Source organism: Candoia aspera, chromosome 8 (genome assembly GCF_035149785.1).
Source record: "Candoia aspera isolate rCanAsp1 chromosome 8, rCanAsp1.hap2, whole genome shotgun sequence".
NCBI lineage: Eukaryota > Metazoa > Chordata > Lepidosauria > Squamata > Boidae > Candoia > Candoia aspera.
Genome location: NC_086160.1, coordinates 13592646 through 13609170, shown reverse-complemented (window position 1 = coordinate 13609170; position 16525 = coordinate 13592646). Strand labels below are relative to the sequence as shown.

Genomic DNA, 16525 nt, shown 5'->3' with positions numbered 1-16525 from the left:
GACAGCCTGAGCAGATAGGAGAATGTCCCAGCCTTGTTTGGGCTTAGGTAAAGGTAAAGGTTTCCCTTGACGTAAAGTCCAGTCGAGTCCGACTCTAGGGGGCGGTGCTCATCTCCGTTTCTAAGCCTTGGAGCCGGCGTTGTCATAGACACTTCCGGGTCATGTGGCCAGCATGACGACACGGAACGCCGTTACCTTCCCGCCGAAGCGGTACCTATTGATCTACTCACATTTTGCATGTTTTCGAACTGCTAGGTGAGCAGGAGCTGGGACTAGCAACGGGAGCTCACCCCGCCGCGCGGTTTCGAACCGCCGACCTTCCGATCGACAGCTCAGCGGTTTAACCCGCAGCGCCACCGCGTCCCTAATAATTGCATGAGAGACCTCCATGAAATACCAGCATGGAAAACACATCCAGGAAAAGTCGATGGCAAATCACTTCCACATTGTTCCAAGACAGCTTCTTGGATATGACACTGCAGGATGCCAGCTGGACTTTACCTTTAGGGATTCCAGCCTGATCCCAGGAAGACAGATCACAGAATCTGGGATTCTGCATCCCCTACCTGCGAGCTGAAATGAAAATACAGGGTCGCTTGATGTTCTTTAAAAATGCCTGTTTGAAAGAGCCTACCCAGAAATGTTTCTTCAGAATCCATTTTATCTTTATAGCTGGCTGGTTCAGCTTCTTCGGTGAAGGAGCCCTGCAGAAAACATTTAACTGATAGTTAAAGCAGAAGCCAAAGAAATAGTAATTTGTTTATTGTATTTATATACTGCCACAAATAAATGACTCCTCATGGTTTGAATATGCTTTCAGGATTCAGTAACTTGGCTGTTATAGCACTTCTTTAAAAAAAAACACTGTTCGTGGTAAATTAAGACCACAGCAAATGTTTTAAAAAGTTTCTTTGTTAAGCTAAATGGGTATAAAAGTAGAAAATATATCACATCCAAGACAACTTGTTTCTGTTTCCCTGGCTACACATGCTGATTTCCATTCTGGCATTAAACTCACCACTGGATCAAGCATTTGCAGTAGGTGGCAGCAGCTGACTTACCTCGTCTGGATGCTGGAGATAAGTCAGGCCTGCTTAGTACTTGGATGGGAGATCACCCACTCCACACAATTGTAGGTTACACTTGGAAATCAAGAACACACCCCAGAAGAAGGCAGTGCTAAACCCTTTCCATACTGCTGCTGAGAAAACTGCAGGGATGCGTCTATTAAGTCAATAATCTTGAGCTTAAAGAGATTATTACCTAATTGCAGTAAAATTCCTTTGGTGATTTACAGTGATGACCTACAACAGAACATGTCACAGAGCAAAACACCAATGGAGATTTTGTATTATGTTAAACCAGTGTTTCTCAACCTTGCCAAGTTTAAGATGTGTGGACTTCAATTCCCAGAATTCTTCAGCCAGCATGGCTGGCTAGGGAATTCTGGGAGTTGAAGTCCACACATCCAGGTTCTGTCCAGGTCAAAGCTCCAAGACTGTTATGGAAGTTTCCTTTAAGCCAAATTCAGGGTTATTCTGGAACAAGGCAGAAAGTTAGCTTTTTAGGATAGAGGTAAAAAAAAAAATTGTAATATTTCAGTGGTATCTGCAGGATATGATAAGAAAAGTCAAGATAATGGCCATGATGGTACAGTTGAACTCTGCCTCTTGCAACATGCATAAAAAAAGAGAGCTTTGATAACACTGTTGCATATAGCACCCTCTTGATACTCTTGACCAAATCCTGTGGACTGTGCTGTAATCAATTGTTTTTCCTCCAGAATAAGGAGGCCAAGAAGAGCCTTGAAAAACAAAGGGAAGATCTCCTTGGAACCAAGCTCATCTGGTGCCCTCACAGACAGGTCCACATAGTTTTCTCAGCAACAGTATAAAAATGATTTGCTCCTTCCTCCTTCTGGGGCCTTTGGAGATTTCCCAGTATAGTCTATAGTGGTAGGATTTTCTGGTATTCTCCTACCCAAGTATTAACCAGCAACCCCCCTAACCAGCTCAGTCAATTTTGGTTAGGTGCTGCTGGTTACAGGCCTGAAAAAGTAGAGAACAATTACGATTCCAAATACTTAAGTCTTGCTGCCCTGATTTCTGCAGATCTAACTTCATTGTATTGCCGTTTCAACAAGTCTAATTAAAAAAAATCCAAGGCTTTTCTGTTGTTATCTTTTAATTTACTGGATCTACCTCCACTTCTTCTTCCACAATCAATGATTGTGGCAACAGAGTACAACAACAGAACTAAGCTACAGACAATATATATATATATATAAGGGGTCTGCAAGTGCCTATATATATATAGGCACTTATATATAATATAATATAATATCATATCATATATCATATCATAAATATAATATAATATAATATAATATAATATAATATAATATAATATAATATAATATAATATAATATAATATAATATAATATATAGGCACTTGCAGACCCCATTTCCCCACCCTCCTCCTGCTAATCCAAGTGTTTGATCCTTACAACTTGCTCTCTGTGCACACTGTGTTCGATTAAGCTCTTCCGAACCACCTCAGTATGACTGGAATTTGGGTTTCCCTCCATGGAGCCACCATGCAATTCTACCACGTGGTCAGACTTCAGTGAAAGGCTGGGGGAAGGTGAAAATACAAAGGCTGTGCATTCTTTCTCTTGCTGCTCTTCCACTCCATTGGTAGCTTCTCCATTTATGGTGATTTTTCCATCGACCTGCATTTTAAAACACAAAACACATTGATTAAGGATCTGAGGCAATCTTGTATTAGTTCTATTAACAAAGAAAATGAAATGTGGTGTTTCGGAGTTATCAGGACTCCTCTCAATATTAGCACTACAAAATTATTTGTCTATATATATGCCTAATTCTATTTCTTCATATGCAATTATTGTTGCCTCTGCTTGGGTTCATACAATGTGCTACGCCACAAAGCATGGTTTGCAAATCAAAATGGCTGGAGTTGCACATTGCCTACACTAAAATCAGGCAAACTACATTCAAGTTTGGCATGATCGGTGATCCTAGATCCAGTTTTTACTTATTTATTTTATTATCATATTTTTATTACCGCCCATCTCCCCCACTTGGGAGACCACTTCTCTCCCACCTCCACCCCCCACTTCTGAAGTTTAACTTTCTCAGGCTAGAGACCATTCTTGTTACTTATATCCACCAAATCTGAGGTCTCCAGTTGTTGGATGCCAACTTTCATCAGACCCAGGTAATACGGCTCATGGCCAGGGATATTAAGAATTGCAGTTCTTCATCAGCAGGATTATAAATTCTCTTCCACTGATTTAGGCATTAAAATCTGCACTCAGTGATGCTGCCCAATCAATCAATCCTACAACAAAATTAAATAAATTAAATTTATTTTGTATCCTTTTAAACAAAGGATTTTATTCTGACAAAATCACCTTCCCAGCAGTGTCTTGGAAGAAGCCATTCCTACTGCTGGTCATACAAAAAGACTTCTCTTTGGCAGCCAAGAGATTTTAGAGATGGTCCAAGACCAAAAATATTGTAGTGGATAGATATGATACCAATCAAAGAGATAGATATGACTTGAAAAAATATTTCATTTAAAACAAAAACAGCTGCCCAATCAACCAGGGTGCTTTTTAACTTAGAAGACTTAATCAATTTGTTGCAGCAAGATATTTAAAACTGTCAAAACTGTTCCTTTCTCTGCACCAACTTACCTTTTTTTCCCCATATCTTAACCTACCTTGAAGTTTCTTAAAATCTCCTGTGTATTTTTAGGCTGGGAGTAAGGCTTGGGAGTCACCAGAGGCACAGCCTTGGAAATTGAAGGTCTGCTTGATGAGGGGCAGCTGGTGGAAATGCTGGCTTCTGATCCACTGATGGTGGGGGCAATGGTTGCTTCCAACTTGGCAGTAAATTTTGGGACTGGGAGCGACTGCTGCCGTAAATATCGGAGGGGATTGGAGTCCTTAGATGGGGAGGATGAGCTTGGCTCAACAGAATGGCTTCTCTCCAGAAGTTTTGGCATCTCCAAGTGTTCAAGGACAGCTTCGCTAATGGTGAACCTCTCAATGTAATGTTGGAGGATACTATCTGCCTCTTCCTGAGACCTGGCGTTCTTGTAGGCTTCATGCAACTCTCTCTCACGCTTCTCTCTGAGTGTAACAGAAACAAGATTGCAGAATGATACCTCTGGAGCACAACTGGGCAACCGTATAGATGGAAGCAAGCCTGACTCGTATCTCATCTGCAGTAGCAAAGCAACAACACCCTCCTGCAGCTCTAGGGGCCATTACTTTTATTTAAAGTCATAGCAAGTGCTGTGCCTATGGAAAACTACATGGAGCAGAAGATCAGGCTGAATACTTTCTTCTGATGTGCTTGTACTATTTCTTCCTTGGAAGATAATTCAAGCATTCAGCCCTGATGTTCCACAAATGCACATGCACAGTTGCAGCTAGCGGTTGTACAATCTAGAAGAAGTTTTGTCAAATTGTTCTGATGACTCTGTATATGTAGAGGGCGAAGGGAATGGCCTTGAGGGACAGGAGGAAGAGCCACTACCAAGGCAACTGTCAGATAAAAGAGGTCTGAGTCCAGAGCAAGAAGGTAGTGTGAGTAATCATCTCAGCAGGCCCCTCCCTAGTTCTCATGAAGATAAAGGGAAGGAGGGGGGAAGCTCATTCAGACCTCCAAGATTCTGTTGCTATAGCTTACAGTAAGGTAGTATTGACCTCCATGGCATTGGTTTCCTAGTCTGGTCCACCACGAAGGGCTGACAATAGAAGGACCTGAACTGGAATCATTCCTGCATATGCCTACCTTAACTTAATTTAACTTTTACATGAAATATGGTAAAATCTTGCTGATCGTTTTGACCAAATGGTACAGATGGAGATGGTTGGTTGTGCACTGCTTTGGATTTGAAGGCCAAAGCTTCAGAGTGTGTGGGGCCACATTGCGCCAGATGGCACTTCCTTAAATCAGATGCCTGGGATGATGTGGCTACAGGACTCCAGGGAAAGATGCACTTGGTTTAAGGAATTGCCTTTAGGTATTGCTTACACAGGGGAGAGAGATACTAAATCCATCCTTTTCCTCATTGTATCTGGCAGCTTTAAGCAACCTTCTCTTTGCAGCTCATCCTAATATGGAGCTGGGCTAGAGAAATCCTGCTTAAAAACAGAAGGGAACCAGATTTTGTACCTTTGCCTGTTTTATATTCCAAGCAGCATGGGGTAATAATGCATTTTACAAACAGAGAACCATCATGTGTAATGATGGTTTGGCCATAAGGCAAACATGGTTGGACTGTGATTTCTTTAGCCATGGTGGTGGTTGTTCACTCAACACTCAACCAAACCCACATCATGATCTGGCGTGCTTTCCGCAACCAGCCTTTGCTTCCTTAAGGCCACCTACTTCTCTTCCACAATCTCTCGGTATGTCTTGATGCTCTTCCTTCTCTCACTGCTTCCCTCAGCTCCAGTGAGTAGCAGCTCCATCTTCTTCCTCTCAGCTTCTTTTTTCAGCAAGTCCTGTGAAGCACTCCGACGACGATTTTTCCACTTGGCTAAATCCTACATAAAATCACAGGGCGGAGGCAGGGGAGACGAAACATCCAAGCATTATGCTTTTATTGAGGGCCGATGCTATGAGGCAGTCATACTTGGCTCCTTGACCCTCAAATATCAATAGGCTTACCTAAAGGTAGTTAGGACAGGGGCACCACCACTACTTCTTTGGTGTAAATTTTATATGGGAAAGAAAAATAAGGGAGGAGATAACAGGATGATTCTCCAATGTTTGCATTTGTGCAGTGGTACCAAGGGTCCAAACTGTTTTGCAGAAGGCAGACAGGATGGACTTTAGTTCCACTAGTCTATAGCAGTGGCATCCATGGCCCCCCCAAGCATCTGCTCCAATATGATGTGCCACCACTTAGGAGAAAAGTATCTTAGAAAAGCATAGCTATAGGTGGCAGCATCTTGTGGATCACGGATGATCTCAAAAAGCTAAATAGAGTCAGAGCTGGCCATTATTTGAGTGGGAGACTACAAAGGTTCCAGGCCTGTAGGCCAGATTGGCAAATTAAAAAAAAAATACCCCAGAAGAGGGAGTGGACAACCATTTCCCCACTGTTTCCTTCATGGCCATGAAGTCCCTAGAAGTCAAATATCTGATGAACTGAGCAGCAGCTCATGAAACCAATGACTTATAATAAATTGTGTCAGTCTTAAAAGGTGCGACCAGACTCTTTCTGATTCTTGGCTGCCACAAACTAACACAGCTCCCCCCTACAATTCCCAGTTAGAAAATGTAACTTAATGTGGTCTGCAAAAGCTCTGCAACAGCAATTAGCTCTGTCTGCAATAGCTCTACAGACCCCTACTCACATCTTGCCACTGATCCTCATCTTCCTTTAGCTGGCTGTGAATACTTTGCAACTTTTCATGGCGCGCTTTACTGTGAGGCTGCATCACAGCACCCTCATCTGTGCATCTCATGTCGAACATGCTCACACTCCTGAAAGGAAAGGAGGTTGTTTATCAGCAGCAGACTGAACATTTCAGCCGCGGGAGGGTGCTAGAGGAAAGCAAAATGCATCTGCTTCCATGGGAAGCTCTGAAGTCACAAAGCTTAAGAAGCCTTTGGATGTACATCTAAGAGTTAGAAACCTCTTTAGGTGGAACCTTATATGGAGTGCTCAGAAGCAGCCATACTAATAACGCACGTGCAAGTTGGCTACTTAAGCCAAACTGAAGCATGTCCAAAGCTACTCTTTAGCTCAACATTATTGCATGAATTCAGCACAATCCTCTATAGATAACAGTGTTAAATTTCTCAACTGTCCCTTCTTTATTGTTGAAAAACATCAAAACCACATTACCTGTATCAGTGATTTTCAAACTTTATTGAAAGGAAGACTTGTGGTTATTGGTAAATTTCTAACTCCTCAATTAGAAGTTCAGTAATGGCACTATCAAGTCTTCACCTCTACAGATTTGCAGAACCTGGAACCATGCAGACAGTGTTGAACGCAACTTAGTTCAACTAAGTTCAGACTCTGAGTTCGTGTGGCTTAGCTGCCTGATAAAAAACTGACTTTAAGCCAGAATTTCTAGGTTTGAATGAATTAAAACATACGTCCTAATACAAATTGAGGTATTCTTCCTGAAACTGGTATAAAAAGGGGGAAGAAGAACAGAGAAACTTCTGTTCTGACTTTGTGCATTATGATATACTGTAAGAAGTCTTGAATGATAATCCAAGCTGAGACAGTGAGATCTGATGGAACTGGCTTGTGTTGCACATGCACTGACCACACAGCCTAGAATGCACTGATAGGTAAGACCTGTGTACATTTGTGTCCCTGTTCCACCAACAGGCACCATATACAGCCTTCAGGATCAAAAGGGTAACCCATTCCCAGCCCAGAATATATTTCAGAGAGCTGAAGTACAACGGCCTTCAGTGGATGAAGGGGTCAGCATTCTCCCAAACTAGAAAGTTTGAAAACACCGTTATAGACTTTAGCCATGAATTATGTGGCTCTCAAGTTCTGATTTCTGTAATACTTGAGATGACACTTTAGAGACAGTTGAGAGGAACATAGCAGCTCATATTTTAGGTTAAAATGCCAGCAGTAAGTAAGCTGAGATAGCCATCTCTATTGAGTGCACATGCAGAAATTATGCTCTTGTTATTTTGTTAAGAATAAGACCCCGAAGAACATTGGGACACATTCATACATAATAAAACAATGAGTAATTATTCTATGACAACTTCTCTGGCATGATGAAGCTAAGAGGCTGGTTATGAATGTTAGGCAAGATAAAATACTGTATCACAAAGATGGCACAGAATACAAGAATTCAAAGACAGCATATGCAGCTGATTGTTTTTCAGGACTGGTACACATATACAGAATTTCTGATTGCTTTTTTTGATAGAAATGCAGGTTAATTTTATAAGCATATCACTTTCATCTGTAATCAGTGTATGAACTGAAACAGCTCTAGTTAAACAAATCAAATGCTGGGCAGAGATAATTTTACTACAGAATTTCAGTATAGTTTGCTAGTTTGTTGTTAAGGAATTGCAGACATGATTCTAATCTTAAATTCGGCAACACTGAAGCACCCTCCAGATGTTTTAGACTATACACCACACAATCCTTTTGTCACCATGTTGGCTGGGATGATGAGACTTGGTCCAGAACATCTGGAGTGGATCAGGTTGCCAATCATTCTTCTAAACTATTGCCTTTTGGAGAAGTACCTACTGCCTATTCTTCTGAGGCTACTTGAACTGTAGATGAGCAGACTGTCATCCTTTTGGTCATGTTTTTGTTTTGTTTCGGTCACTGTTCCTTCAAGGTAGAAAGAAAAGACAAAAAGGAAATGGGTGTCCTGCTGAAAAGGTGCCTCCATTTCCCACCTCTCATCTGCTATGGCTGAGGTTCTGAGTACCCGTATTTTGGCATTATTTAGAAGAACATTTCCTTCCTACAGTATGTTCTTACTGCCTATTGATGGAGGGAAGGAAGGGTAGAGAAATAATATGATATCAAGAGATGGAGTATATTGAATTAAATATTTTGGTAAGGAAGGTTCTGTCTGAGATCAGAGCCAATGGTCTTTCAGTTGATACCTATTTAATATTGAGATCCTTAACTGCTTCTTTCTATTAAAAAATGTTATTAAATAAAAATACCCGTAATGTTGAAAACAGAAAGCCAGCTATAATGAAAACCCACTTGAAAAATCAATACCTATTAATTATCCATGTTCAATAAAGATTGGAATGTTTTTTTTCCGAACAACTCACATGTCATTGGGTAAGGAATTCAACTGATGAGTCTATACGGTAGTGACAGACTTACCTATACTGGTACGTATCAATTACAGTCATGCAAATAGGATATAAAAAGTCATTAAGAAATAAATAAGGGTGGAATTGCACATCATAGGAGAATCCAAAATTCCTGTATCTCTTCTTCTAGCAAACTTTTAGCTGTACAAAATGTGTGATGTATTGTCATCACGTCTTTTTTTACTAAACACTGTAGGAAGAAATGAAGAGCTACAAGATTGCGATTTTGCATTGGTTAAGTAACATAGAGTTTCACCCTAGAATTTCTAAGGAACGGGTTATGTACTTGCTCTCACCAATTAGTCTGCCATACTAAATTTGGTTTTGGCCAAAAATACTACAGCATTTTGTGTCTGGAAGTTAAAATGTTAAAAGATTACCCATAATTTCTGCCATTTTTAAAGAAAAGTTTTTATTTCCATTTAATTCTTAGCCATATACACTACAATTCATTATGTCAGATGGTAGACTCTAAAGTCACTGGATTTCAAGAAAAATTGCCAGAAATCTGTGAATAACCTATTATGAGTATTACAAGTTTGGAAGGTTATTTTGCAGACATATGGTGTATCAAAGACAGCATTAAATGTGTCCCTTCATCTTCTAATTAAACATGGTGCCAAATCAGAAGAGAAACAATTAACCAAATTAAGAATGGTTTCAATTAAAACATATTTTGGAGACAGACTAAAGGATGATCATCATTTTTCTGCCTCCAGTCCGCATTGATATTTGCCACAGTCATTTAGATAGATTTGCTGCTTAACAAGTCTGGATGGCAACTATTCTACTAGAAAGGACGTAAATGGTATTATACTTGCATATGCATTTTCCAGTATAAGAATCTTTTTAAAAATTATTCTCATCGTTATAGTATTGGATGTTCACTCTTGCTTTTAACTTCTTTGCTCAGAAGAATGTATCGGTCAAAATTTCTGGTGTTAGAACTGGGAGCCTGAACAAACATTCAGCAAAATGTACTACTGTATCTTATCAAATATATATATAATCAGAAGGCCAAGAATCAGGAAAGATGAGATGGTTGGTCAGATTATGTTGTCCACCTCTACTCCATGCCTGATTTATAACAGGTTCTGAGGCCTTTCCAAAAAGAAAACCAGACAGTATCTCCTTATGTTAAGGCTATGAGGTACCTTAGTTCTCTGGCCATGTTGAATGTATTGTTCTGGATATTAACCACAAAAACAAAATTCATGGACAAAAGAAATGATTTATCTCCTTCATTTAAACAACCACCACCTCAACTACATCACACTGATGATAGCAGAAAAAGCAGTCTTTTAGAATTTTCTTCCATCATTTCTAACTGCCAGCCAAAAATTGCTTTTATCACCATAGGGGAGGGAAAAGGCAATTTCTCAATACTGTACATTTTAGTACTTAGTATAGAGAGAAAACACTTTGGGGGAATGGACTTTTATGAAAAAGGATGACAGAAAATGAAGATGCCACCTCTCTTCATGGCAGTCACTTGGAAGCCTGCACCTTAATAAGAATTATTTAAAGATTTTCATTGTTTTAACTTTTGAATTTCAACCAGCCGGGATCCATAAACTCATTCCCTCAATTCTTAGTAATCTCCTCTCCTTGACTTCCTGTTTGACAATCTTGTCAACCTAGCCTGCAGTTATCCAAGTCTTCCACAGTTAAAATTCTAGCTCTTTTTAATCAACACAGACCCCACAAAGCTTAAAATGAGAATCACATCATGAATTAGCAAAGGTTAGCTTTTCCAGCCACTGCATGCTTTGCTGCTTTCTGAAAAGTTATGACTTTAATGCCACAGTGAACATATCATGACAGATTACGTCAAAGCACATGTATTTCCACCAGCTCTGCAGAAGGACAATGAAAGCACAGGAATAAAGGTGAATCAACTGCATTTTAAATTAGTAATAAGTATGGAAAGCATGCAGCTTAAATTGTTTAAAGTATCCCAAAGAGCACACAACAACTTACTCTGCGTCATCAGACACAGGGGTTCTGGAGCCGAATCTATAAAATCAAATATAAAATTAGAGATACTGGGCCAGGAAGGTAAGAAAGGATAAAAATGTATTGACTGCAGTGAAAATATCGTTTTTCATCTGAAATAAAACTACAAAAAGGCAGGAGAGCTGAAAGAGCATTAACATTTCAGAACAATACACATGAGAAATTTTATTCTGTCGCTCCATAGAACGGTGATTTAATTAAAAAAAAAATTAACAAAAATGTTCAAAATCAGACTTATCCTGTTAGCAAGCCACACTGTAAAGTGAAGACAGAAAGCAGTTTCTAATATAAAAGCTGATAAAATAAGAGCAATAATAAAACTGTTGAGATGAGCCACACATGCAGTTACTACACATGTTATATTGTGAGAATTAAATGTCCATGGGGAGGGGACCAAAAACTTTACCCTGTAATGCTTTGGATGCTGCAAGTGAAAATACCATGTTCTATTTCTGAAAGATTATATCATTTATAAGCTGTGATTGAGCAGAAGTCAGATTTCAGACCTCCAGACAAAATCATAGTCATTTACATTTATACCAAATTTCTCAAGAATATCAGCCATTTCCCTTGACCACCATTCACACAGCCCAACTGCTGTGACCGACATAGCTTTATTAATTAAAAAGGCATAGTACCAACATACATGCATGTTAATATACAATTAAACATATCAGGCAGCCTGCACACATCTAAACACACTTTATATGTGAGTATAAATTAGGATGCAGCGTCTGAATTGGATAATAGCTCACATTTGCACAGGTTCATCTTCTAGTGATGGAAGTTGTTTACTATTTCTTTTGAGAAGTTCCTGCATCTCTGGCTGGACTGAATTGAGGCCAGATATATTCTTATGAACAACAGAAGGCACATCCTCTTGTGCTAAATCTGCAAAACTATGTCTGCTGTGTTCCAGTGTGTATTCAGGCTGCGCTGCAAGACTTTGAGAGATTTCTGCACAAAACTTTAGATGCTTTTCAGCTCCTACTGAATCTGTCACAATGACGCTAAAAGAAGAGTCGATTTTAGTTTGCAGCAGGATACAGTATGTATGCTTAAATCACACCTCTCCAACCCCTTTAAACTGATACAGGAGCCAAGGACTGAGATTGTGTCACAGAGCATGCATTATAATAAGAAAAACACAGTATTTTTCAGCATTTGTAGTTCTGTTCACCACCCAGACAGAACAACAAAGCCTATCAAGTTTAACTGGAGATGATTGTGAATTGGTTTTTACAGTAGGCTGGCACCAACAAATTGCATGTTGGCTTTAATTAAAGGAAGACTTTTTTGATGGCTACATTCTGGGTGGCCACCCAGTATTATCAGGACCATAAGTGGCACAGAAAAAAAAAAGACTTTGTGACATCCAAAGACAGAAACAAGAAGGAACATAGAATTGCTGCATCACCAGATTCCATCTGCACCTTCATCTTCCCTATCAGCATCGCTCTGCCGCCTCTCCCCTCTTCAGCAGACGACAACAAACCTGCACCATGGCACAATGCATTGTTTCCAGTAGTTTGTACTGGAACAATTTATTTATATCCTTGGTAACTGACAGGTAGAAGGTTGCCAAAGGTGTAGGCAACCACCACTGAGTTAGTTGATGACAAATGCATCTCCTCTCCAGTTTAAAGTCTGTCGAACTTCCATCCACAACGCAGTTCAGAACGGGAATGGGGAACTCTTTTGTAATTTATCCCAATTCTTTCTTACACGCTAAATCAACAGATGTTACTCTCACCAGAAGATGAAGATTATTCTCTAACTTTTCACCCTGGATATCCAGCATGTTTCAATGGATCAAGTGCTGGATTGAAAGCCCACTCAACCATAAAGCTCATTCAGTGACCTTGGGCAATTGTTCCCTCCTTGACACAATAAAATGAGGAAAATATGCAATGCTTTGAGCTTATATCCTCAGATGGGCAGGATAATTAAACATCTTTTAAAACAATTCAGTGCACATCTTTTTTACTGTTGGTAAAACAGACACTCTTTCCTTTGTTATGTACAAGTCATAATTATTCAAATTTATTTTGTGTATCTCACACAACATTCTAAAAGAATAGAGTTTTACGCAAACCATAGACTTACTCAAGCCCAGGATTACAGTGTAACAGATAGGCTGGGTGGGGGAAGGAAGGCTGGGCTAAATGTAAAAAGAAAAGCCAACTTTGTGGGTACCCTTCCCAGTCTACTATCACCTAGAACTAATTCTTATTTGCCACAGGCAACTAAGTCAAAGGCAACAGAATGTTGGTTTAACAAAAGAAGGTGAATGCATTGTAATTTAAACCGGAAATCTTGTTCTGTATGAAAAGCGGGGGGAGAGGGGGAACCCCAGAATAGGTTTCTGACCTCTTCTTTTGCTGTTCAGTCTTTATAATCTCTTTAGTTGCTTCCTCCCCATACTGTTGCTTGGAGAAATGAACAGGAATTAACCGACTCATGCTTGGTTCAGCCTGCTCTGAAAAAGCTTCAGTTCTTCTCACCATAATGCCATCTTTCCCTGGATTTTGAAATCCCACATTCTCACTTTCTGTATCACTTTTGTGCTCATTTTGATCTTTTGATATAAATGAAGGTGCTCCATGACCACGTTGAGTCATGCAAACCAATGAGAAATTTCTGTTAAAGCAATCATGGGCACCATTATTCAGAAGATTGCAGAAGACCAAGGAAGATAATATAGACCTGCATGCAACAGTCTGCTTTAAGGACCAAAAAGTAGACATAGGATGCATGATGCTGTCACACGGCTAATGATAAGCATGTTTTATCCTGGAGAGCACATGGGTTATAAGCTCTCTGGAAACCCATGACAGGACATACTGAATTCCTTTTAGGAAATCCACAGTACGATAAATAAATAAGTACATATATACATAAATCATAATGACATTCATTGTACTTTGTACATCCCGTCTGCAAAAGCTCTATGTAGAAACAAAACTACCATGCAAAACTGAAACAGAAACAGAATCAGCCAGCAAAATGATGTAACAACAACTTCCTGTTTCTTTTAACCTTCTACGGAATGTAACAAATGAACACATACTTGTGTTTACAACTATGACGCTTTCCTAATCTTACAATCTAACATGAGAACCTGCAGAAAATCAGCTGGTAGCATAAAGCTTTGGGAAAACTAAGTTAAACATAATCAACTTTCCTTATATCCCTTGTATTCTTAAACTTTTATCACACTGATTACCTTCTGCTGTAATATTATGGTAACTAATTGGTTCATTGACAGACCATCGTTTTATTTCATCCTTTCTTCTTAAGAAATAGAACAAAACCCCACAAACATTACATGCAAAGTAGGCATAAGAAGCTCACAACAATTGGTATCTGGTTTCTAACCTTTCGATTTTTTCTGCTTTTTGTGGATTTTGTTGCTTTTTCTGACCAGCAACTTTTCTTTGGTGCTTCAATGGATAATTACATATTGCTAAATTGTTAGCTGTGTAAACAGGACTAATCGATTTCTGAAAAGTTCCAAATCTTCTAGCCATCATGTCATCCCTTTCAATATCTGGGAAGCGGCTATCCAATTCTTCTTCACTATTTTCATGCCATTCACTCAGACTGCTTGATAGTTGCCTCTGGGGATCAGCACAAGCATCCCGGACAGATGAATTATACTCATCTGAATTGGCCAACATTATTTCACTAACAACACAGGAGAGCAGGAGAAAGAGGAGGAAGATAATGAAAACCACATGGAAAGGCAAAGAAGAAACCTTTACTTAGCAACCTTATCTTTCAAAATGAACATCAAAGCTTCTTAATAGTAGTATCAAAAGGGTGGTTGTTTTTTTTCTGGCATCAACATGGTTTGGTATAAAAAATGAGAAGCTTAGTAAATGCAAATGCTTTGGATTCCCACTCACCCCCCAAAAAACTCAACAGCATTGTTTCCAGAGTGGAAAGCACAACTTTTTTTTTAACCAGTTGCTTTCAAGAGATGTTTGAAACTTTGTACTGTTTTCTTCAGTAATAAAACAAAAAGTATACTGGTACATGAAAATCACAAGACAATTTTTTTTGGAATACTCATAGTCCACAGCCAACACTGTTGACCCTCACCAAATGCTCATCAGAATGTGAAATCTATTAAGATCATCTGGCCATCATCCCTTATTGTTGACTGATTAATCAATCAGTTTTATTACAGTCATAGATCAGTGTCAAAGATTCATTACACTGTTTCACTTGGTACAAGGAAAAGATATATAAGCTATATAATATTTCATAAAATCAATATAATATACAATAAGTTCCCTGAGTTTTATCTTCCTACTCTATCTGTTCTTCTTTGCAATAGTGCTAAACAGGATTTTGTGACCTGCCACAAGATTTTCAGTCTTTCTGCACAAGTAGGTGGTTTACACAAAAGTCATCTGGAACACCTGGAAAATTTTGTATTAGGGGAATATCACAGATTGACAGATGTCCCTACTGAAAATATAATACAGAAAAAAGTGGGCCGGGTTTCTACCCCACTTTCCCCACATAAGTGGACCTTTTTGCTGAGCAGAGTGTTCTCATAGGCTCAAGAACTGCTGAAGGGTAGATGCAGATATCAAAATACACAAATGTAAATGGGCTTGGAAGACTGCAACACACATTAAAAAAAAAAGAGATGAGCTTTGATCGCACCATTGTGGCTGCCGTGTTTACTTTTTTGACCATACCCTCTTACACCCCTTGTAAGCTGTTTCAGATATTGAACCACCTGCAAATTATCTGGATCCTGCAGACCACACTTGAAGAGGTTCTACCTTGATCTTCCTGTGTCTTGATACATGTAAATTCTGCTTTATGATATATCCTGCTTGGCTATAACCCATAACCAAAATCTGGGAGAAAGCCCATATTGTAGCATCTTCCACTCTATGTTTGGTTTCCAGGAAGCATGCCAGCTTTAGAGGGGCCAGGCCTTGTGATAAGAAATTAAGCTTTAACCAAAAAAAATATCCTTATCTGGGCCTAAAATTCAACTCAAAAGGTCCATCTCCAAGTGAAGTGCTGCATTTGGAACACCGCACCCTACTTGGAACATTTTCTTAGAAACTTGGCCTGAATAGTCTCAAGTAGAGATGTCTTCCTATACTTAATTCCACTCCATACAGGAGTTGCACTAGAGGTTCATCATCTCCTTCTGAAGATAACTCATTAGGACCAGTTTATTCTCACAGTGGTCACTTCGTATTTTCTCTGGTTTTCTATCCTTCCTCATTTTGTACAGTGGGCTAATTTAGTTAAATTGGAAGAAAAAGATCAGGATCACCCTATGGACTTTCTCAGGTCAACATCACTTGTACATTCAGAAGCTGCTTTTTGTTTCTTGATCTGGATTACTGGTAGGATATAAGTGCGCACTGGATTCAAGAATAAAACAGTGTGTTATGATTTGGCATATTAAGTAAGTGCCTTGAATCCCCTAATTTGGCATGCTGGATGCTTTTGTCTACTGTAGAATTTGTCTAGAATTTCAGACTGAAGGTGTACACAAGTAATGGTAATTTCCAATAATGTTTCTAAAGGTTAAACAGCCAACAAATTTATATTAGGAAGCGTCTATTTTTGAAACACACATGGGGACAGTGAT

At 39.3% G+C, this 16525-nt stretch overlaps 1 protein-coding gene across 1 annotated transcript in view; it reads right to left on the bottom strand.

The window, feature by feature from the left end:
• Nucleotides 1-16525, bottom strand: part of LIMCH1 (LIM and calponin homology domains 1) — a 206689-nt gene that overhangs the window by 27486 nt on the left and 162678 nt on the right. Inside the window, exons 12-20 of the mRNA XM_063309659.1 lie at nucleotides 14275-14583; nucleotides 13267-13536; nucleotides 11652-11906; nucleotides 10861-10896; nucleotides 6402-6531; nucleotides 5428-5585; nucleotides 3749-4160; nucleotides 2508-2732; nucleotides 635-704 (exon numbers count right to left, since the gene is read on the bottom strand). Of these exons, the coding sequence (XP_063165729.1) occupies nucleotides 635-704; nucleotides 2508-2732; nucleotides 3749-4160; nucleotides 5428-5585; nucleotides 6402-6531; nucleotides 10861-10896; nucleotides 11652-11906; nucleotides 13267-13536; nucleotides 14275-14583 (1865 nt within the window). The remainder of the gene's footprint in view (nucleotides 1-634; nucleotides 705-2507; nucleotides 2733-3748; nucleotides 4161-5427; nucleotides 5586-6401; nucleotides 6532-10860; nucleotides 10897-11651; nucleotides 11907-13266; nucleotides 13537-14274; nucleotides 14584-16525) is intronic.